This window comes from Cyprinodon tularosa, unplaced genomic scaffold (assembly GCF_016077235.1).
Source record: "Cyprinodon tularosa strain WSP-4 unplaced genomic scaffold, ASM1607723v1 ctg467, whole genome shotgun sequence".
Classification (NCBI taxonomy): domain Eukaryota; kingdom Metazoa; phylum Chordata; class Actinopteri; order Cyprinodontiformes; family Cyprinodontidae; genus Cyprinodon; species Cyprinodon tularosa.
The window spans coordinates 2,031,561-2,054,401 of NW_024039193.1; the positions used below are offsets into that span (position 1 = coordinate 2,031,561).

The 22,841-nt window shown below is 36.9% G+C and overlaps 1 protein-coding gene across 1 annotated transcript in view; it reads right to left on the reverse strand.

Annotated features, from left to right (window-relative positions):
• Nucleotides 1-22,841, reverse strand: part of cntnap5a (contactin associated protein family member 5a) — a 288,938-nt gene that overhangs the window by 117,994 nt on the left and 148,103 nt on the right. The window contains exons 9-10 of the mRNA XM_038301437.1: nt 17,799-17,942; nt 17,523-17,682 (exon numbers count right to left, since the gene is read on the reverse strand). Of these exons, the coding sequence (XP_038157365.1) occupies nt 17,523-17,682; nt 17,799-17,942 (304 nt within the window). The remainder of the gene's footprint in view (nt 1-17,522; nt 17,683-17,798; nt 17,943-22,841) is intronic.

The window sequence follows — 22,841 nt, forward strand, 5'->3', positions numbered from 1 at the left end:
CAAAGCTTTCTACAGCTTTGAATTCAAATTATGGAGCCTAAGATATATTGATCTTATATGTTTAAACTCTCTTTATTCTGGTGAAAATTCTCAGTCATCCAGGTCATAGTAATTCCAAAAAAGTTAAAAAACAAACCACTTGACTTTGTTTCCAAGTTTGAAGATGTTTTGCTTCCTATCCAGGAAGCTCAAATGTCAGACATAGACAGGTATGGGGCCTTGAAGGCTAACAAAAGAAGCCAAACGACCCCCATTCCAAAGAGGTGGACCCGTTCGTTTGTTTCAATCTGCATGTTGTCTAAGCAAAAACAAGGCTTTGTTTGCCTGCTGTATAAACCAACCCAATGCTATTTCTGACATTTGAATTGAAAAAACTTCCTGGATGGGAAGGGAAACGTCTTCAAACTTGGAAACAAAGTCCAGTAGTTTCGTTTGTATCTGTTCCTTTTTCTAACCTGTCCATGGCTGGATGATATCTGCTGAAGAGATTCTATTAAGAATAAAAGTTCTTCCTTTCTAATTAAGACTCTGGCATTTGGATAAATTCAGGTCAAATCAACTAAGGGGTCAGCAAAAAGGTTGGCATTCCGTTAATCATCTTAACTTTTAGTTTCTTAGTAAAAAAAAAAAACAGAAAATGACAGAAACCTGGTAAATCATCTTTCTGCAGAGATTTTGCTTTTGTGATCTAAGCCATTTTAAGTATTTTATTGGTTAGAATAAATTGCAATAGTTTGCAATATGCATCATTATTTAGTGTGTGGCTTTCCGCTATAGTCGCATACAGCTACAGGTATCTTTCTTTTTCAGAAACAAATTCCCTAACTCAATAGAAACAATTTCCAATTAATAAGTACTGAGTAGTTTTGGACCAGACTTCTATTCACAGATTGGAGCCAAAATAGAGCAGCAAAAGAGCAGCCCTTTACACTAGTTTTGGTTCTTTCAGCTGTTAAGCAGAAACAGCGTTTAGTTCATGTCCACTTGAAGGAGCTAGAAGAACAGTGCTGCAGCCTCACACTACTCAAACTGAAAATCAATAAAAAAGCAACCTTTAGGTTTCCACAGTCGGCACAAACACAACATCAATTTTGTCTGCATGATTATTTCTGATAGGATGCGCTAAAACAGGGACATATTGAACAAGGCGGCATGCTTAGCGGTCAGCTCAATGTACCATGGCCCTAAAAATACAAAGTAATGGGTTTTGAAGAGGTGCTCAGTGCTAACCATATCCTGTGCAAACGCGGCCTGAAATTTCATCTAACCAGCTGAATAAATTAGTGTGCATGCAGCTGGAATTTAATAGCCTATTTTTAACACTAGGTTTAAAACTTTTTCATAAAGCTTATGGTTAAAGTGGCTCAGGTTATCCTGAGCTATCTCTGCTTGCTGCTATAGGTTTAGAGGACATAATGACCACTTTCCCCTAGGTCTGCTACTTCCTCCTACTACTGTTTAAGTGTATATTATCTGCAGTGAGCCCTCCAGTGAGAGAACTGGACTTCTGTACAGAGCTTGGATAACCTGCCCTGTGCAGACTGTTTGGATCATACATCAAGCACGTCTTGTTTCTCCCTTCTGACTGGTTTTCGATTGCAGGCTGCACTGGGAGGGGCAATATCTTACAAAACGCTAAAACCATTTGACCTTTTTTTTTTTTTTTCCAGAGCCTTCGTTTAGACAGCTGAAGCAAAGATATGTGGACATGTTCCCTCTAACAGCATCATGTGCAGCCTTGTCAGTGACAATTTCTTAAAATTACCCCAGCATTTCCACAATGCATTCAGAACCACATTTCGTAGGTGTGAGAGGATTTCTGACCACATTATTAAGTCCATATTGTAATTCTCAATTTTCTGTCACACATAAAAGCATAGCTGTGATTCTGTCAGAAAATTAATTCCAAATTCATCCAATAAGAAATATTATCCATAAAACGGCTGTGGCTTAGGCGGATAGATTAGTTTAAACTATTTGGTGGATAAATAACTTTTTTAGTGACAATGGACAGTGAAAATGTTAATTTCACAATGATATTTGAGTTATTATGGGCATTTTACACTTATATATATTATGATGATAACAGAAAGAATATGGATACAGAGAAATATCTACATTTTTGGAATCATATTCTTATTAATATTGTTACTGATATTGATTGATCCTCTTAATACAACATGATGCATTTTATAATCTATGAGTTTCACAATTTAGTTTTATCTTTATTATGTTTTTAACTACAGTATAACGACATAAATGGTGAATAAGTAGCGTACTACAAATCATCAGCCGTCTAAAAGAACAACAATGTTACTTGTTGCACAATCAGTAGTTTCAGGGTGAAATCTAAAGAGTATCCAAACAATGAGCAACCAGCAGGTGATGGAGTAAAACACGTGTTGATCTAAAGACGAGACATGATGGACATTTCCTTTTTCAGTTCACATCTAAAGGCCAGGGCTAACGTGATTTGATTAAATGTGCACACACTGATTTTTGACATGCATGTCATTAATATTTAATGATGCAATTATAACCCAGATTGCCAGCATCTTCAGGATAGGCAAGTCAGTATGCCACACTGTATATCTAACAGATCTGTCAAAGACCTGAAGTAACTGGACATAATCCTTCGCATTGATTTGGATTGGAAAAACAAGCAGAAGCCTTCGATGCAAAACAATTAGGAAAGTTGTGTTCTTAGAGGAAAGGCTCCATGTGGATCTTTCAGTGGGAAAGTCAGAGAGGTTTTCAGTAGTCTGTACATCCCTTCCTAAACATGTCTGCTTCCCATGTCGGACTTTGTAGCCAGAAAGTCAAAAAACTCCCTGCCTCTGAGTTAAAAAGTGAACACAGCAGGAGGTATGTTCTCCCTATGGCTATTACAAAATCAATACTTTTTGTTGATAGATCTTAATCTGATGTCAGAGCAGCAGAGTTTTGAGAAATCCTGAATAATTTTTAATGGCATTGATGTCTGTGTGCAACACCTGAGCAATCAAAGGGACATTATTTGATTTATTGAATACAAGAAAACCCAACATAAAAAAAAAAAAAAGGCTTGAATCTCATACAGAAACTAAGCAAACTACACTAGGCAGGTTTAAACTTTATTTTTGCTTTCACAAGGAGACCATTATGACTGTTTCTATAAGGTTCTGCTTGGTACTTGTATATGAAAGTTTACTGAAAACTATTTAGGAATATCTTATACATGCTGCAACTACAAACCTTCTGTCTTTATTTTTATTTATTTATATATTGTTTTTTTATGTTGTTTGGTGGGCGGTAAACAGTGGCGGGGTTAATACCGAGATCAAATAAATCTTTTAATCCAGGCCAGGCGCCTCTGGGTGCATTGCAGCCCACCTCAGGACACGGGCTTGTGGCATTTCATGGGCATTACACTGCCGTGCGTGATGCATAAGATAGGTTGTCATTGCACATATGTTCTGGACTCATTATTAATATACCATGTATACACCCAAAATTTAAAACATACATAGAAAGTTCAGTGTATGCCAGCAATTTAGAAGATTCTGGGACGTCTGGCATAGGCTGGCTAAATCAACAAAGTGTGACAGGGGCTTTACCTTGTGTCCAATCCCTGATCTTAGTGCTGCTGCGGGCTTCTACTCAGTCCTTAGGAGGAGTCACTGTGTCGTTGTATCTATATAGGCTGCTCAGTATCTGGCCTTAGGTCACTGGACCTTGAGATGTCAAAAAAGATGATCATTCCTATTCCAACAATAGAGATATTTTCTGCCACAAATACAGTGAAATTTTAGGGGGATTAAATTAAACACAATTTATAGCTTATATATATTTAATAATAGATGAGTATACATGTATATTATATTTATGTTTTTTAAGGTTTAATAAATCGTTTATCACCAAACATATAAAAATGAAAGAAGTTTGGGATCCAGTAAACTTCATTAAAAATGTTGTGATGGGACAAATTATGTTTTCGAACATAGTGCCCATATTTATGAAATACTGGAAAACAAAAACAAGCGGAAAAAACAAAAATAAAAACCCATTGGATAGCCATTTGGTCAGGGCTCCCTCAACGCCACTCATTGTCATTATATATATAGGAATTCCCAGCAGGTGGTTTAGATATGCTCAGGGTAATAGCAGGTGACTGGAATTATATTTTCAGCTTGACTGACCCTGAGCAGCAAGCAGCGAGTTGGAAACTAGAAAACCACCTTCTCCCAAACAATGAATACACCCCTGTTACTAAAGACCCATTTGAATCATGACAACAGTCATTTCTATCCCCAAAATTTATTTTCCACGAACTTTCATGCACCCTTGCTTTTTTTTCAATTTATTTTTTGTGTCCAAAATGGGGGAGAAAGCGGGAGTCAAAACTCTTACTGAAGCGGTGCTACCAACGGTCTCATTCCATGTTGGAACAGAGAAGCAATTACAAAATTACAAGCAGCAGTTTTAGAAAATAAGACAATTATGTCTATAACAAATATCATTTAGAGCCTATTCAGAGTCACTAAAAAATAAACACTAAAAGATAAACTTTTAAAACTAATTTAATCAATCAATTTAAATGCTTTAATTTATATTTAATTAAGTGTAAGAATCAAGAAACTTTATAGTCATTATGAAACCGTAAGAGAATTCTGCAGAGACTGCCAGCTTAGAGGGCGCACATAATAAACAGATAGAGAACAAAAACATTTGTAGAAATAAACATTTCTTAGAAGACACCCTTAGAAAATATAAACTATAAAATACCTTCATAAATATATGTATTATCTTCTTCTAAAATTTACCATATAAGAAAAAGTTAAAAAAATAAAATAATGTGAAGAAAATAAAAAGGTGCTCATAAACATCTTCAGAGGAAAGAGTCTACGAAATTCACATGTTTGGTTGTCATTTGGGTTTTTGTGTGTATGTGATCATGCATGTTTGAGCATGATCACATACACACAAAAATCAAATAAAAAACAAAACAAAAAGGCTTTACCTTCATTTCAGGGCCTTCTCTGGAATAAACATTAATTCAACCATAGAAAAACTAGATAATTTGCAATTTAATTAGAAATAGGACATAGAAGGTCTTATAACACTGCCAAATAAATGTTATGCTAATCAAATACAAATCATTTTAAAGACATCAGCTTTTAAGAAGCATAAATATCACTGCTACTATAATCAATTTTGGTCTAATTTAAACTTAGATTCAACTTTATTTATCCCTTGGGGTTACTCCTTAAGGGAAATTGTGGTTCCAGCAGCTTATATGGAGTATAATGTGGAGAGTTAAAGCAGGATGCCATTAAAGATAAAAATACAACAGACAAGATAGAAAGAGTGTATATAGTACAAAAGAGCATAAGAAAAGTAAAGAGCAAAGGAAAACTGCACAGTAGTTGGCATATGTTATTGCACATTGAGCGATATTTATATAATTTAACATGTTACACATAATTTAACTTATTCAATTACAGTTTGTGTTAAAGAAAGGTTTAAACCAATAGAGTAAACTTTAGGATTGTTCAAACAGTGAATTTACCCTTTTTGTAATTAATATCACTGAAAATGTATTACTACTGTTAGCAAGACAGTTATCTATTTCCAGCTATGTATCTATCTAATAAAACTATGTATTTACCCATGAAAAAAAGATGTCATGCTAATTTGTGTCTATGAAGGTGTGTGTCTATTTGGTGGTGTTGCGTAGACAAGAGTGTGTATATTGTTTATATGAGGCAAAATCTTGTTTCTAGACACTCTAGGAAAACTAAGTTAGTCAGGGGTGCACAGGTACATCTAATGCTTCTTTTCCATTGGTAACGTTTCAATTCAGAATAAAGCCCAGAGGTTCTTAGCAGCAAATTCCACCTGAAATTACATATGTAAATTATAAGTAAGTACCTGTTCCCAATATATATCACCAAACTGAGTAGAAAATACACCTCAAATGGTTGCACAACCCACCTTCGACCCTTCTTTGGAAAGATCTGAACCTCTAGTTTCCAATGACGCCCGCCATTAGAGGATGGGGCTAAAAATTTATATCTGCTGTTGCGTTACTCTCGCAGAGTTAAAATTGTCAGGTGGAATTTTAAATGTCATTTTATTTGTTTACACAGCTATAAAACAAAAAGTACTTGCAAAAAAAAAATTTTGGAACATGTATTAGAAATTTTAAAGCCCCATTTGAAAGGCGTGTGGATGAAACACCATGTGACTGTGTTTCGGCCCTTTCTATACGTTGATAAACATGAACAGGTGTCAGTCGGGCCTTGTACCGGGCCCTCTGGGCTTAAGGGGTTAAGACAGGTTAGGCCAGTTCAATTCTGAATGATTTATTTTCCATCACCAGGTCTAATTAGCTAGATTAAGCATAATGTTTATATATGAGAGATATATAGATAGAGAGAGAGAACTAATGCAGCAACACTATTAATTGTGCTTGTGTGGCTTGCAATAGCTATACATCTGTACCCGTCATATAAATAAAAAAAGCCCTATAAACCAACTTAAATCTAAATCAGGTGTTTTCTCACCATCACATTCCTCTCCCCAGCGATCATCAGGCTGATGTGCACCACAGATTAACACATAAATTGTGATAAGGTTTCAGGCAATCACGGTGATTGCTGTAAACTAATATATAGGCTATATCATGCCCTTTGTGTGTACGGCTGCATGATTGATGTACTGGCACAGTAGGAAGACCTTGCACCTAGAATAAGGGGAAAACACATCTTTAATGATCACCCAGATTTTATCACATTATGATGATTGGCAACATCTAGACTATCATAGAGCTGGAACTTAAAAATGTTTCAGTCAAAAACTCAGTTTAAGGAAGGACCCTCTTAGTTGCTCTGGAAGGAGACTTTTTTAAGCCCAGAAGGTCATAGAACACATTTGCGACTCGTATTTTACAATATGATTAAATCAAAAATTGGTAACATGTGAAAGGATTTTCTTCTAGATTTAGGCGTACAGTAATACAGATGTTACTATGCCTAATTTATTTACGAACACAAAGTAAATCATACACTGAAAAAATTCAACAGTTTTTGGCATTTATTTAATAATATATAATTGCTTTAACAGAATCGTTTTATGTCCTACCATGCTAACAAGAAACATTGTGTAAAAGTAACTAAATGTAATAAAGTAAATCCCAAAAATTGTTGCTTTTTTTGTGTATTCTTTTGGAGATTTATCTAATGGCCAATACGTAGTAGCTAACAACTCTGGGTTTTTTGGCAAATGGATCTTACTAGCCAAAAAACCCTACAGGCATATGTTTAACATAATCAGCAATTAATCAACTTTCTGCCTGAAGCTACATTTAGGACAATCAGTGTGGGATTATGCAGATGTATGGAAGGCATTGGGAGTATCACTAGTCCATTCAATAGATTAAACAAGATGCCACTCAATACGCTCCCGTTTATTTATAACACCACTAGTGTCGCTACCAAAGATTGTATTTTTATTCCTCTGCATCCCTTATTAAAGTATCTGATTCTTCACGGTGTTTTCATCTTTCAAGTGTATCTTATTTAGGATAATAAATAGAGTGGGGGTGGACATTTTAAAGGCAGACTAACAGAACTTTGGGGGTCAGAATTCTAGCTGATAGACTGGTGTTCAAATACTTATTTGCAGCTGTATCATTCAAATAAATTGTTGAAGAAAATCACACATTGATATTTCTGAACTTTTTTTTGTAGATGATGTCTCTCACAGTCGACATGCACCTACGATGACAATTTTAGACACCTCCATCATTTATAAGTTATTTTCCTCATTGTAAGAGTAGACCCCGCATTGACTGTCACAGCGCAGAAATTACAGGCGCCATCTTGGGGAGGTTGACCTTCTACTCTAACCTGCTGGTTTAAGCAGAAAAGAAGAAGGAAGCATCAACAATTTTGAGCGTATTTCTGTTTGAGTTGAGGGACTGTTGACATCAGGGCTCGAAGGATAAGTTGTTAAGGCAGCAATCTTTGTAGGACATTACTGAAATAAAAGCATATATATATATATATATATATATATATATATATATATATATATATATATATATATATATATAGGTGTGTATACCTTTATAGCCTAAATGTGTTTGTGTATATAAAGTAGTAATAAAGAAATTATATAAAAGTATGAGTGGCTGTGCTTTGCAACATACATACATCCCATCAGAATACTCTATTACCCTTAGCCCCACTGAGAATATAATTTAAATGCAATAAGGCATTTAATTTAATTAAGCATGTGGGAGTGTTGACCTAGTGGGTTAGAGCAGTGTGCTTGTGCATTGAGAAGGTTGCAAGTACCCGGTTTGATCCCCACAGCCTCCACTCTGGGTTCCTGAGCAAACCGTTAAACCCCTGATTGCTCCCCTGGCGCCTGGCAGCCCACTGCTCCCCAAGGGGATGGGTCAAAATGCAGAGAACGGATTTTTTCATTGTGGGACAATAAATTAATTTTCATTACATTAGATTTTGTTGTTTTCAGCAAAATACTAACCGTGAAAATTAGTTCAATATTTACTGTTCATATTCAATATTTAAAGTTGATTAAAAGTGATTCAGTGCCTGCCCAACACATTACACTGAGTCGAGCTGTCGACCGTCCCAAGATGGTGCCGCCAAATCATGTCAGCACCCATAGGCGAAGGTGGTCGATCTAGTATCTACTCAAATGTATGTCTATGAGTGCCGCTTTCCAATCTTGCTAGCTCTCCAACATTACCATCCGTAGCTTTAATTCCAGAACTAATAGATTTTAAAACAGCTTCTAAAGAGTTGAGAAGCCCTTTTAGTCAAACAAATTGTCCAGAACAATTTTCACCAGGAAATATTAACCCTCCTGACACACTTTTACCATTGATCCTAATAGTGTGAGTTTAATTCTAGGTAGGGTTGACTGTCAGCCTGTCAAAGGCTGAATGATAAAAGGGTTTGGCAAAAATGGTTGTGAAAACAGTCAAGGTTTCATCTAGAAAACAGAAGCTGATAAAAGATGAAACAGAAAATCAAGTAAAAAAAGGCTAGGCAGTCAAGGGACACTAGAAGTTTACTAACTATGAACTTTTAAATAATCTGGCAGCAATAAACAGTTGAAGCTTATCTTATAAGAACAGAATAATAGGTGGAGAGGGTTAGGTTGATGAAGCTACTAGCAGAGGAGGATCCTTAATGCTTAATTCAGGCAGAGGACACCTTCACATTTACTACATCCCATGTCTGCTCTGTCATCTGTAGGAAAGAGATCCATGAAGCAGTCCACATTCGATGCATGTAGGATTCCAACAATCATCGCCTCTTATTTTGAATTTTACCCAAACTGTCACTCTTCTCATATCTAGTTCTAGTCTGACTGATCTGGGTTTTAGAAATTGACATTTTTTGTATCTGTATATCGGAAGAATGACCAAGAGGAACTGTCCTTCATGCCGCAGAGCAACAGAGCAGGTAGGAAATACTGAATTTACTAGAAAGGATTTTATTTGGGATTGAATGGATGCATGATGGCCCCCATCTAACTTGTTTATACTTTTTGGAAGTATTTTTACTGTGGTCTGCACATCATTTGTGCCTTCTATGCAATACATAAGTATCTGTAAAATGTTCTGATAGTTTTATAATGATAATAAAGATATTTGATTCTTGGACACAAGATTTGAATAAATAGAGTGCAAAAACTGAACCCCTTTGTGGGATTCCTTGCTCCTCTTTATTGACCTAATGTAATATTTAAATTATCTCAAAGTACTACTAATTGTTTGAGCTGTAACTATTTAGTGAGATCTGCTGAAATTTATATTGTACAGAAATGCATCATATACATTACATCAAATTCTGTCTTTACCATTGTTAAAATTGATGTTCCATGTAACCATCTGGAAATGAAACAGCAGTGCCTTGAAAAAGCCCTCAATAGGTCAGAAAATTAGCAGACAAAGAATCAGACAGTAGTCAAAGCCTTATATTTGCCTTTGAGTCTCCTGAGGCGAGTGAGCCATCTGAATCATTTTTCTTTTTTGTTTTCTATTGAGTCATAGATGTTTGAGTTGCTGTTGTGTTTCCTCTGTACCAGGGGTGCGGTTCATACTGTGTGTGAACTGATTTCCTTTGGCTGAAACTCTCTATAGTATGATCAAAAAAAAAATCTGTGTGCCTATGATGCATGTTCCACCTTTAGAACATGCATCATAAACCTAACACACATATAACACCCATCCTAAAACTATAGATGTATTGATCCTAATGATGTGAGTTTAATTCCTTGCAGGGCTCCCTTCTTGCCCAACAATATTATGACTGTCCAGCTTGATAGATACTGAATTGTTTGGGCACCAACATGTGAGAGGTTTTGTTTGTGTATGATTTATTTAGTTTCTAAATCATAAAAGATGAAGAAATAGGATTATTTTTGGTTGAGCTGAAAACCCTCACTTCGGAGAAAAAAATGTTAATAAAGTACCTTCAATTTAATATCCCACCAGCTAAAGAGACAAAGGGTGGATTTAAACTAACTAACTATTTAATATGATCTTTATCCTTTACCTGCTTTATGGAGAAGATGGCACCATGTTTTGGCTACAGCTTATTAAATATCTTGTTTGACAGTACAGGAGTGATACAGAACACATCTGGACAACTGCATGAAGCTGGATCCAGGCAAGAATGTCTCAAGCCCCTGTCACACCTTGACGATTTAGCCAGCGTAGGCCTGACGTACGAAAAATCTGCCAAAAAACGTTTGAGAAGTTATGGGTAGGTTTTGTATAAGTTATGAGCTGAAACATGCTGAAGCACGCTGCCAAATGGCGACATACGGCAAGTATGTCACGAAATATTAAGTATGCTGAAAATTTCCCACGTATGCAAGCGTATGCTCATATGTGGGCCATAAGTTACAGTTAAGTTATCTGATCGTTGACAGACGTTCAGTGTTAGTTACTCATAACTTATGCGTAACTTATCTCCAACATATTTTAATGACCGCTGAACGTGTTTCCAAGCTACAGCTACTGTAAGAAACTGGAAACGATCAGTTCTCCTCCAGACGTCCCCATCATAGGTTGAGCGAGAAGGTGAATGTGATGGATCCTCCCTGCTTCAAGCCCATGCCCACGGCCAACAAACCTCCTAGCAGGCATGACGCTGAATCTGCTGCAGCTGTAAACTTTTTTCTTTCTTTTTTATTTTATCTATTCTATTTTTTTGTGTGGGGGGGATGGTAAACAGCAGCTAGGTTAATACCGGGTTCCCCCTGGCACAACGCCGTTCCCCTCAGAGGTAAAGGCATTACGCTGTTATGCGTTATGCAAAAGTTAGGCTGTCGCTGGACATAAGTTCCGGACTCATTATGAATACTCTATGTATACACCAGAAATTGGAAAAATAAAACATGAAACGTTTAGTGTATGCCAACTTCTTAGAAGATTCTGGGACATTGCACGTATGCTGGCCAATTCGGCAAGGTGTGACAGGTCCGTCAAGCTCTTATAGAGAAAAAAGGAGAGTGCTTCTCAAATTATAGTGTGGCAACACACAACAATTTTTGAAGACAACATGTCACTAATTATTTTTATTTCTGGCAGTTGAAATGTGTTGACCTGCACAAAAAGTATTCTCTCTCTCCTGCCTGTCATTGGGCTTACAGTGGGTATATGCCTTCTTCTCACGACAATGACTGCACACAATTTTGCATGTCAGTTTGCACCTAACATTTAAACAAACTAAATATACATAGGCACATAAACATCACCTGCACTCTGTTTTACGTCTACTAAATTGCATTGCAGGTGGCAGTTGACAATATTTGCATCATCTACCTGGTTATTTTTCACTCTGCTGATGAAAATATCTTCTCTTATAGTTTTTTTCATCTTTATACATACATACATGCAAACACGAGTAGATCACACCCCTAGAGTCTACCTATTATTCTAAACCATGTTTTGGAGGACAGTGCATTGAAGCTAAATAATTAATTCTCCCTCAGCCAAAATTAGGTTAGCCTCAATGATATGGTTTTGCTGGTTTTGTTGTTAAAGGAACTGAACGAACAAAAATACGTGCAATCAGGTTTTCCTTTGTTTTTATGATTAATGCTTAATCTTTTTACTTTGACTTAATATTTTCACCTTTTTGACATTTTCATTGCTTATGCTTGCAATGATTTCACATACTTTATTTATTTAGATGATAAAAGTATCAATATAAATATAATTGATTCTACCATTACGATAGAATCCATTACTCCTGCTAGTAGTAAAAGGCATTTCCTCATTTACTCTAAATAAGGCGGTCCTAACCCCTATTCCAGCTATTATCCATTGCATATATAATTATTGTAGATCACAGGCATCATACCCAATAATTGCACACATTTGTTTTACAAGCAATATAATAGATAGTTTAAAGAGCAGGCTATAGATGTAGCATTTGTTTTTTTAGAAATGTTTTGTGGCAGCAGGTCTGTTCCTTTTGCAAACTGGATTAAACTCCTCTTCAAATCAGTAAAAAAAAAAATTCTTACAGCTTTTTCTTGCTAGGAAATCTACTTTGTATATAAGCTTTTGTTAGTTTGAAATTTAATAATGGAAACCATGTCGATCTCAAAAAATATTGCCTAATGTTCTCCTGTTTGTTCTTATCTTATCTCAGGATCCCTTCAGAGCAAACAACTTCATGTTTTTGACAGAGCCATCAGAGGTAGATATATGGTATACTTCTACTGAATCGTACTGAAAACAACCTTGTGCAACTGGCCGTGAAAACAACTGTTGTGGCATACCTACTCATGTGATGGCTCCATTATAATCCATGCAGTAGCAGCCATTCGAAATGGCCTTTCCAATTCAAAAGCCAGGCGAATGGCAGCCAAATGGCAGCAAAATCCCCTCCAACTTCCAGCCACTGGCCTTCTCCTGGGCATGCATATTTTTTTTTTACTGATTCCCCCTTTTACTGAATTACAGGGTCTGACCAGGAGTTGCTTCTATTTAGATCTTAATGTTTACAAATCATGACAGAAAGCATAGTTTAGATGTTTAAAAAGGAATTGTTGGGGACTAGCCAAGGACCAGCCAAGGGCCAATCAAGGAAAGTGGGGAAATTATAAATGGCTACTACTATATAAAATAATGTTCTTTAGGTTGCTGAATATGAAAGTAAAACTACTAAATAGAAGCCCATTTCATTAAACACCATGCTGAGCCAACTTCTGACACTCTGAGCTCCTCACTATGAGCTGAACCAAAGGGATTTCAGCCACATCCTGCACTGCAGTCTATTTTCATCTACAGCTTGAAACCATGTATTTTAGTTTATACATATTATTTTGTTAATTGATTCTTGGCTTTTCACTGAGAGTCTAAGCCATTTTCACCTTTCACAAGGGCATCCCCATTGAGACAGAGGGCTGCTGCTGCTGCTTGATGTTTGTCTGTGTCATGTGCTTACTGCGCTCCACCGCCTGTTCTCAGTGTGGGAAAGAGAAAACGGGCATTAGATCTGACACCATTTAAAGCTCAGCTTGAAGGGTTTTCAGAAAAGGAAACTACTAAATGTTTTGTCTTCATATGATTAACTGATGCTGCCCTGAACATATTGGAGGCCAAATTTTTAATGAGTAACATCAAAACATGCCAACATAAGTTATGCTTTGCAAACTGCTTTGCATGAAAATAACAGAACAGAATGTAAGTTTAATAAAGATTGAATGTGTCAACTTGGATAAATGCTAAGAACGAAAGGATGAACCTCTCAATGCTTAGGTGCTGTTGTCAAAACAACTAAGCGTCTTCCCTGAGAATGGAGGATCACATATCTCCTTGTGTCAAGTGAAACAACACTGCAGCATCCACAAGATTGCAGGTGGATGAGCTTTAACTCCTATACAAAAGTGTTTTATTTGATCTAAACTTAAAATTGCCACGTTTTCAAGCACATCCACGACATTGATTTCATTAGTACCGGACTGGGTATTCTTAAATAACTTGGATTAAAAACTAAAGATTGATGAGAAAATAGGTAAATGAATAAAGCAGTTTTCAGATACTGATTTTAATTATTGAAGGAACTAATTGAAGTAAAGTCCCTGCTAAACTGGTTCTGTCACCCATGATAGCAAAAACTGCCATCAAGCTTTTGGGATAACAAGTAAAGTTTAAAAAGGCTGTGGGGGCATTATGCTAAGTTTTAATTCATTGGCATTAGGTGATTTTTGGCATTTAACAGCAGCTTAATAGTAGTTTAGTTTTATGGTGTTCTTGTCCTGCTGAATAAACCCGAGCATACACTGCGCCACATTTTCAATCGTTGCACGCAGCTACAGCTGAAACCTTACGATGAAAACGCAGGGTTTTTAAAGTTCACAGCTCATGATGCATGTTCTCACACTGTGCAAGGCGACGCTCTGATGCAATCTACCTGCTTACACTGCCCGACCAAAACCAACACATCGCTCTCAGCAGGAAGAAGTAGAGGAAGAACTCCCTTGTTTGCACATGCGCAGTGCATGAGGTTCTGGTAAATCGGCTTATAGCTCTGCTTCAACAGCAGGAGCTGTCCACGACCACCTTACAACGCCCTACTGGATTTGTTGATTTGAACATGCTTGATTCTCTTCCGACCTTACGATTCCTGATCTGGAGGTGGTTGTGAGAGGCTCATCGCCTATCGTTACCCCCTGTACAATACACGACGCATGGTCAGGCTGAAAGATACAGTAGCACGATCAAAAAAAATCTTGCACGACTGGAGAATCAGCCCAAAAAGGGCAAAAAAAATCGTACAATGTACATTATGCACGGCTTAACCTAGCTTAAGGTCAAAGGCTGGAAACTCTGCTTTGAGATTATCTCGCAGAAAGCCCAATTCCTATCTCCAATATTTGCTGTGATACATCTAGGAACTAAAAAGGTAAAATATCAAAGAACTTTCCCAACACCAGTATATTTGACTGTTGATGTGATGTTATTGTTTTACCTGCCATGTAGGGCTGGGCAATTAATTGCATTTGCTATATAATAGCAATTTAACAGAATGCCATTTTGAAATCCCAGAGGCACAGATTTTTAATCACACTGTATTTAAAAAGAGTAAATCCTCCAGCCCTTTAAATGGTGGTAAAATGCTTGAAGTGGGTTTGTAGCCACACTGAGAGATAGAGAAACTTGCAGCTAGCATGCAGATCCATGTATGCAAGTAGAGGTAACACTTTTTCACACAATAGTTAAGGTAAAGCCCATTAACAATGGACTCCAGGCAAGCAAGTTATCAACAGCTTCAGGTTAATGCAAAAGAAAATTAAAATAAAACTGCAATCGTGATATTTCAGCCCTAATGCTATGTTGGTTTCATGCCCAGTGTTGGTTGCACACCTTCCAAGTTTCACTTAAAAAATTTTCAGTCTCTCTGTTTTTAGTTGTATCACAATTAGAATAAGGCAGATATGAGGGAGTTAAGGGCTTTAAGAGCTAAAGGTTTGATGTTTTCTACACTTCATAAAGAGTCCTTGATGATTTCTAGGGAAGATCAACACAGTTCTATGTTTTCTCTTTTTGTGGATAATGGCACTCACTGGTCATTCCAAGGAAGTTAGAGATAACATTGCAATCATTTCTAAATGGATGTCTATGAATTGTTTTTAGTCATCTGTTCCTGGTTTTCCTTAAATCGGACCATGATGTTGTTGCTTCCTGGGATCTTATACTGCTTTTCTACTTGACTCTATCTGGCAGTTCAGACAGTGGTCAGACATGGGTGTAACTTGGCAAGGCTGGTGAAACTGAACCCAGGCTTCTAAACAAGATTAATCACAGATTGACAGTTAACAAGAATCTAAATTATGTTCAGATAAAGGACCAAGTTGGTTTAGGTGACTTTATGCAGGTAATAAGACAGCATTTGCAAGCTGCTTTTATCTTATATATTTATGTCACTGTTGTCTAATAATAATTTTAGCTAATGATCTGAAGAAAAAGCTAACGCAGAAAAACAATCTGTAAGGAAAATGACTTTGAAACATAACTCAGCTCCTATGGAAGCATAAATAAAGCTTACAAATAATGTTAGTATTGGTACATTAAAGACGTATGATAATTTGCTTAAGTTACACAAACCACTTCACTAACTGAGGCAGTAATTTTATCAATCCATCCATCCATCTTCTCCTACTAAGTCCTTGTCGCAGTGTACAGGTAAGGCGGGGTACACCCTGGACAGGTTGCCAGCCTGTCACAGGGCAACACAGAGACACACAGCCATGCACACACACACTCACCCCTAAAGAACATTTTTAGAAAAGCCAATTAACCTAGCAGTCATGTAGTTGGACACAGGGAGGAAGCTGGAGTTCCCGGAAAGAATCCATGCATGCACGGGGAGAACATGCTAAATGTGCAGAAAGGAATCGAACCCAGAACCGTCGAGCTACAAGGCAGCAGTGCTACCAACTGTACCAACGTGCAGCCCAATAACATGTTACTTTAAGTAGAATTAACTTCTATAGAACCACAACCTTTCTCCATTTTAAGTAGTAAAGACTTCAGCTGAATAGCAGCATTATTCTCTACAGACCTTTAGGTATGCGCTGCGTTCAACAGACCCATCTATAATATAGCAGTGTGAAGAATATGTCTCAATGACATATGTTTTCTTTTTCTTCCACTGTATTACATATATAGTTTGTGTGACGGACCAGTAATGCAAACACATTTCAGTTTAGAGGCAAACTGTGCTGATACTCCAGAAAGATAATCCCATTAGAGGAACAGTTGAAGTTTCAGGTAGAAGAACCAGACCTGACTCTGTTTTCTCTCATCCCATGGTACATTAGGTGTGATGAAACCAAACCAAGGCAACATCCGTCTTACCTAGTTTGGGAAAATAAAACATCTCTCTCTATCATTCTGTCTATTCCTACAGTGCATCTCTTTGCAAAGTGACATGACAGACTGGCATCGCTGTTGTGTTTGCATATCTTCCAACTGCGAACAATCTGGCCTGAAAAGCAGGTAGTCTGAAATCTGACAAAGGGGTAATTTTCCCCAAGGCATGCACGAGGGAAAGTGGCAGTTTGCATGTTTTCTTTGCACCTGTAAATGTTCCCCACCACATGCAGACGTTTATAGAGCTCTTAGGTCTGCCAGGGCCCACAGCTGGGCACGATAATGAGGGAGAGCATGCCACACAGGACAGTAGGGAGCAGCTTGTTAGCATAGTCCTCTGCCAGAGAAGGTGCAGCGGAGTTTCTGTTGCACTTTAATTGGAGGATCCAGTCAGCTTGTTTGTCACTACAGGACAGAATGTCATCAACTTTCAGGCTGTGCAGCAAACAACACACTGCCATCCACAAATTAACATTGGGGGCATGAACGACTTTGCCAAATTGAATAATGTCTGACATTCACCCATCAACTGGGAGGAAGTTTTTTGTCTTCTCCCTCTGAGAACTGTCCTCATAATTAAAGTATAGGAAAAATATTCAAACTATTTTACCTGTCTTTCATATTGCATGTGTCAAACCGCAGCTCATTATAATTTCCCAGCAATCCTTGCTGCACATGAGTGAGATTCACCAGGTGATTGTTGATGGATATGAGCTGCATGCACCCCTGGAAGGCAGGAGCTTGGATGTGACACTCTGTGGGCGGACAGCCTTGATGGAAGAAACACAAGTAGAAACCTTTAGTTTTACTGTTCACAGAAAACTGAAAGTGACAATGTGGGAATAAAAAAAGAAAAAAAAAAAGACAAAGCGGGAGACAAACTAACCTCCGAAGTAGAAGCTGCCTCTTGATTCCACTGTTTCCCAAAGTTCAACCTTGGATGAAGGCTCGCCATCCACACTCAGAGTGATCTGCAGGTTCCTGCTGGTAAGACTCACAGTGTGCCATAATCCATCGTTGACTCTGCGACCTGGACAAACAGTTTCAGGAGATTTTGAAAGAATTCAGTTGAGGTCAAAATACTTAGTTTTTTCTCTTTGAATCATACAAAACATATAATAAACACTCCTTCCATTCACATGTTTTTATTTATTTATTTATTTTTATTTTGCCATACCTACATGTTGATAAACTAAGCAAAAGCAGAAGCAGTTTTTTTTTTCAGATAATATATTTCTAAGAAATAATTTTTTTTGCCTTATTTGAAAAAAAAGCCCTCCAAACCTAATATCTGGTTGCCAAGAGCAACAACTGCCATCAGGTGTTTGTGATCATTAACAATGAGTCTTTTATATTACCGTTAGGAAACCTTGTTCTGCTATTTTTTGAGTAATTATATTAATTAGGCCACATAAAAAAGGCTCCCCAACATTAACGTCCCATTAGGGTTGCTCCATGGAGTCTCAGCTGGAGTTCAGTCAAAACTTATCCAAAAATGTTCCCCTTTGTTTTTTTACAGTCACACATAGTTCAATGATGGCCAGACATTCTCATTATGGAGTTAACATTATATAGTTATGATTTAATGATTACGGCATGATATCCAATTTAGAGGCAAAGATGATCACATAATCACCAACATGCTTAGCTGTATGTAGAAAGTTCCATTTCTAAAATACTTTGTTAGTTTTACATGCAACAGGTTGACTAACTACCAAAAACGCCGTGTTGTTTAATGATTCAATGAAATAGTTTCTCCACATGCTTCACTGTCATCAACAGGCGGGCTTATGTGTTGCTTTTGATCAGTAGGGGTTTTTGCTTTATGCAGGGCTGACAATGACCACAGTGCAGCTGCAGTTTTGGTCCAGTGGGGGCAGAAACTGTGCCTTTAAGAAAGGATCTTCATGTAGCCTTACTCTGTTATGGGAGCTCTAAAGCTAAACTCAATATCCGTGCGCAAACATATAGTTTTCATCCTCAAATAACTCAGCTGTTTCCTCATATTTTTTGTTTTGCCATTGTATTTTCCATTAGTCAAGCTAATGTAAGTGGGTTGTTTTATCCTGAAATTCACCCTGCCTCTTTCCTGTCTTCCAGTTGAGTTGTTGAGGCTCTCTTGGAAAAATGTCTGTCCATCTACTCCTGTAAGGCAGTGATTCCCAACTGGGGGTACGCAAGTGCATTACAAGGGGTACAGGAATTTTTTTTTTTCTTAGGTAGTAAAATAAAATAGCTCTGTGATCTGTTTTGCGTTGTGATGACCCAATTAAAAAATTAAACAAGCTTTTATCAACCAAAAATAAAGTTTTTCTTTGAGTTCACCTACAGCTTTGGCACACATCCAAACCAAGCAGAGGAACAGACTGGATGTAAAGAACAGCCTGGGATCAACTGTTTTTCACACTGGGCAATCAGAGCTCAAAGCAAGTTCAGGTGTCTTGATTAAAAAAACAAAGTTAAACTAATTCAGTCTGACTATAATTTTTTTTCTGTATTTTGATCCCAATTCATCCTATTTATATTTGATTATAAAAAGTTGCTCAAAGAGCACCAGTTTTATAAATACAGGGTTATAATATGACTTTAATTTGTATTAATTTCAATTCTTTACTAACTTCCAGGAAACATAATTATGTTGTTTTTTACAGTAGTTTGAGATAGAAGGAAAAATGCCTAAGAATTAAATGCTCAAATTAAAAGTTTAAGTGAAAGTATTTTACATTCCACTTTTGGACAATCATCAATACTTTGACTGACTCATGGTGAGACAAAATGCCCACAGGTGTACTCAAGTAAAAAAAGGTTAGGAAACTGGGCTGTAAGGCATCGCCACTGTTCAGTCTATTTCTATTTCTTCTTCTATCTTATAGCACTTGCTATGGTTCACTTGAGTATAAAGTCTTGGAAATAGCTTTTTAAGCTTGCGGATTTGAGTAGACTTGTTTCTAATGTCTTACTTTAGATTAGTCATCCATTAAAAATTGTATAGGATTCATTCCTAAAGTGTACATACACCAATAATGACGTGATTATTTGACAGACTGAAGCAGAGACACATCTAATTTAAGATTCCATGCAGCTCTAGGGAGTCTAATAGGCTAAAAAACCACCCATCATTATGGGCCAGGAAATCTAAAGAAACATGTTCCCTCAAATGTTGTCACTTGGAAGGTCCTCTGGCAGTGACAAAGCATCCATCAAGCAGTGTTATGCACAAGTGTCACACAGCATTTTTCAATGTTTATAGCAATTGGTGTGATTGTCACACACCTTGACAGATTCCATGTATTAATCTATGATACACATCACTCTAATGATCATTGGGGAGAGCAATGTGACAGTGAAACTTTTGAATATTCTGCAGACCTTGAATTAGTGTTTAAGTCTTTTTAGTTTAAGTGACAGGTCTTTATGCATGCACATGGCTCACCACTGCAAGCATACAGTATAGACCACTGCGGTTTTTAATACTTATGATGAAGTCGATCTCTTATTATAGTTTAATATGGAAAATTTAATTGATTGTCTCAGAGGAATTTTGATGCAGTATAGCTTCAACTCCTCATCTCCCCACGTGTTGCCAGTTTTCCCAGTCTCCAAAAGGGACATATGCATTTATCAGAGTTTCCATTAGACATGTACATTTCATTTATTTATTTTTTGTCAGATCACAACCTTTGCATGGGTGTATTGTATGCAAGTTGCAGGTTCAGTTTGTCTGTAAGCAACCTTTATAGATAAGACCGCAGATCATAAAGTACTGATTGTTAAGATCTATAAGCCTACTTTATGTGTTTAGATAGCTTCTTTTTAAAGATTTCATGATCTCGTCAATTTGCATTTCACACAGTGATCAGGCTTGGGTGTAATTAGTGAAATTTAACTGCAGTACTTGGTTCATTACAGTTAATTTGGGCCTTTAACAAGAAGGATAATGGCTTTATATTTCAACATGCACTGGTCGATTTGGATATCTTTTTTCAAGTCAAGTCAAGTCAAGTCAGCTTTTATTGTCATTTTCTACATATGTACAAGACATACAAGGGAAATTAAATTACGTTTACTCTCTGCAATATACAAATATACAAGAAATATACAAGACTGACATTTAAAAACTGACATAAAGTGCGGGACATGACAGGTAAGAGTGGTAAGATAAATATAAGTATGAAATATAAACATTACAATAAAAAGCAATAAAAACAGCAGAAATAGTTTGTTCCAGGCTGAGGTAGTGCAGGTAAGCACTTTTTATTAAAGAGCTGAATTTTGAATTTACCCAGCTTTTACAGTACCTATCTGAATGGTTTGATCATAATCATTTAAATCTAACAAAAAATGCAAAAACTGGAGAAATATGAAAGCTGCCATATTTGTCATCTTCACTTAAGTCAGTTAAGAAACCCTGTTACAAACCAACATTTTCTAAGCATCTTTTATCATGTGATATCTTGATGAACCTGTCTGTATGCAGTCTTACAAACTATGTTGTTTGCAAGTCATTTTTACACATTTTGTTAAAGAAAAGACAAAGTTTTTTTTTTTTTTTTAAGATTTAAGTTTAAAGCAGTCATTTGTTGTTCTTGCCCTTTTTTCCTCAATCCTTTGTGCCACAATTTTCTCAGAAATGTTGTGTACTCCCAAGGCTTTGTGCTTTGATACATTCAGTGCCTCCAGCACTGCAGCAGAACATTCCCACAGCATTCCCTACCTTCACTGTTGGTAACTTTAGGCTTGCTGTTCCTTTCTTTATAGGGCTCAATTTTTCACCAATAAGCAAACAGTAGAACAGCAGGAGTTAAATTGAGCTGAGGCTATGCCGGCACATCCAGACGTTGTTATCAAAATACTTTCTACATCCTCTAATACCTTATTTTTACACTCTCCTCTGACTTGAATGCATGAAAGATATCTTTGTTTCTACTTGTGAAAACCAGCCTCTGCAAGTCGCTATATTGGTTCACTGTGTCCTCGGGACTTAAGGCATGAGGCAGGTAACTGCCGTCACACTAAGCCGAGGAGTAAATGACAAAAATAAGACAGAAACACTGTGTCACAGAAGTTACATTTTAAACACATCTACACCTCTGCACAACACGCAAATTATAATAAGCCTGCAGGCAGAACGTGATGTAAATAAACAAGTTCTGATAGAAAGGGTAGAAGTGGATAGAAAAGGGAGATGGAGGCACAGGGAGGTAAAAATATTGAACTACCTCTGTGCATCAAAGGTGTTTAAGAACAGAAACATCATCTCCTTTCATTCTCAAAATAACATAAATACAGATCATATTCGGCACATAAGTACTTGACTTTAATTATAGGGAAAGATAAAATTGTAATTTATCCTCACTTCCAGTTTACCTATGAACTAGCTGGAAAATGTTTCTGTAGGTTGATTATTTAATTACATAAAACAAACTATTCTTAAATTAAACTCAAATAAATTATTCCAGCAATGCCTGAACTTGTGTAAATATGCTTTTACTGCACAGTCTGCCTGTTTTGGCTGCTGTGATTCTTACGGTGAAGAGATGAAGTGAAAAGCAGGCATAACATATGGACAAAGAAATGAAGCTGGAAGTATTTGTGAAGTTTGTGAACCACCAAAATGCTAATCTACTAGTCCAAAGTAAGCAAAATAAATAATATTGTTGTATTAAGTGTTGTACTTAAACTCGAGTAAAAATAGACATCTAGAAGTTGCTGCTTTGCCCTCCACATGTCCAAATGTCCATAAACTTTGATCCTAATATTTCATATGAGGGGGTCACTAATGAAAGTAATCTAAAACAATTCATTTTGAATACAAAAACAAAACATCAGAAGGATGATGAAGATGAAGTCAAAGGAAGATCTAAAAAGGTCAAAGGGATTTGAAACTCAAACATTCTGCTGTGACATGAAGCATAAATCATTTCCTATT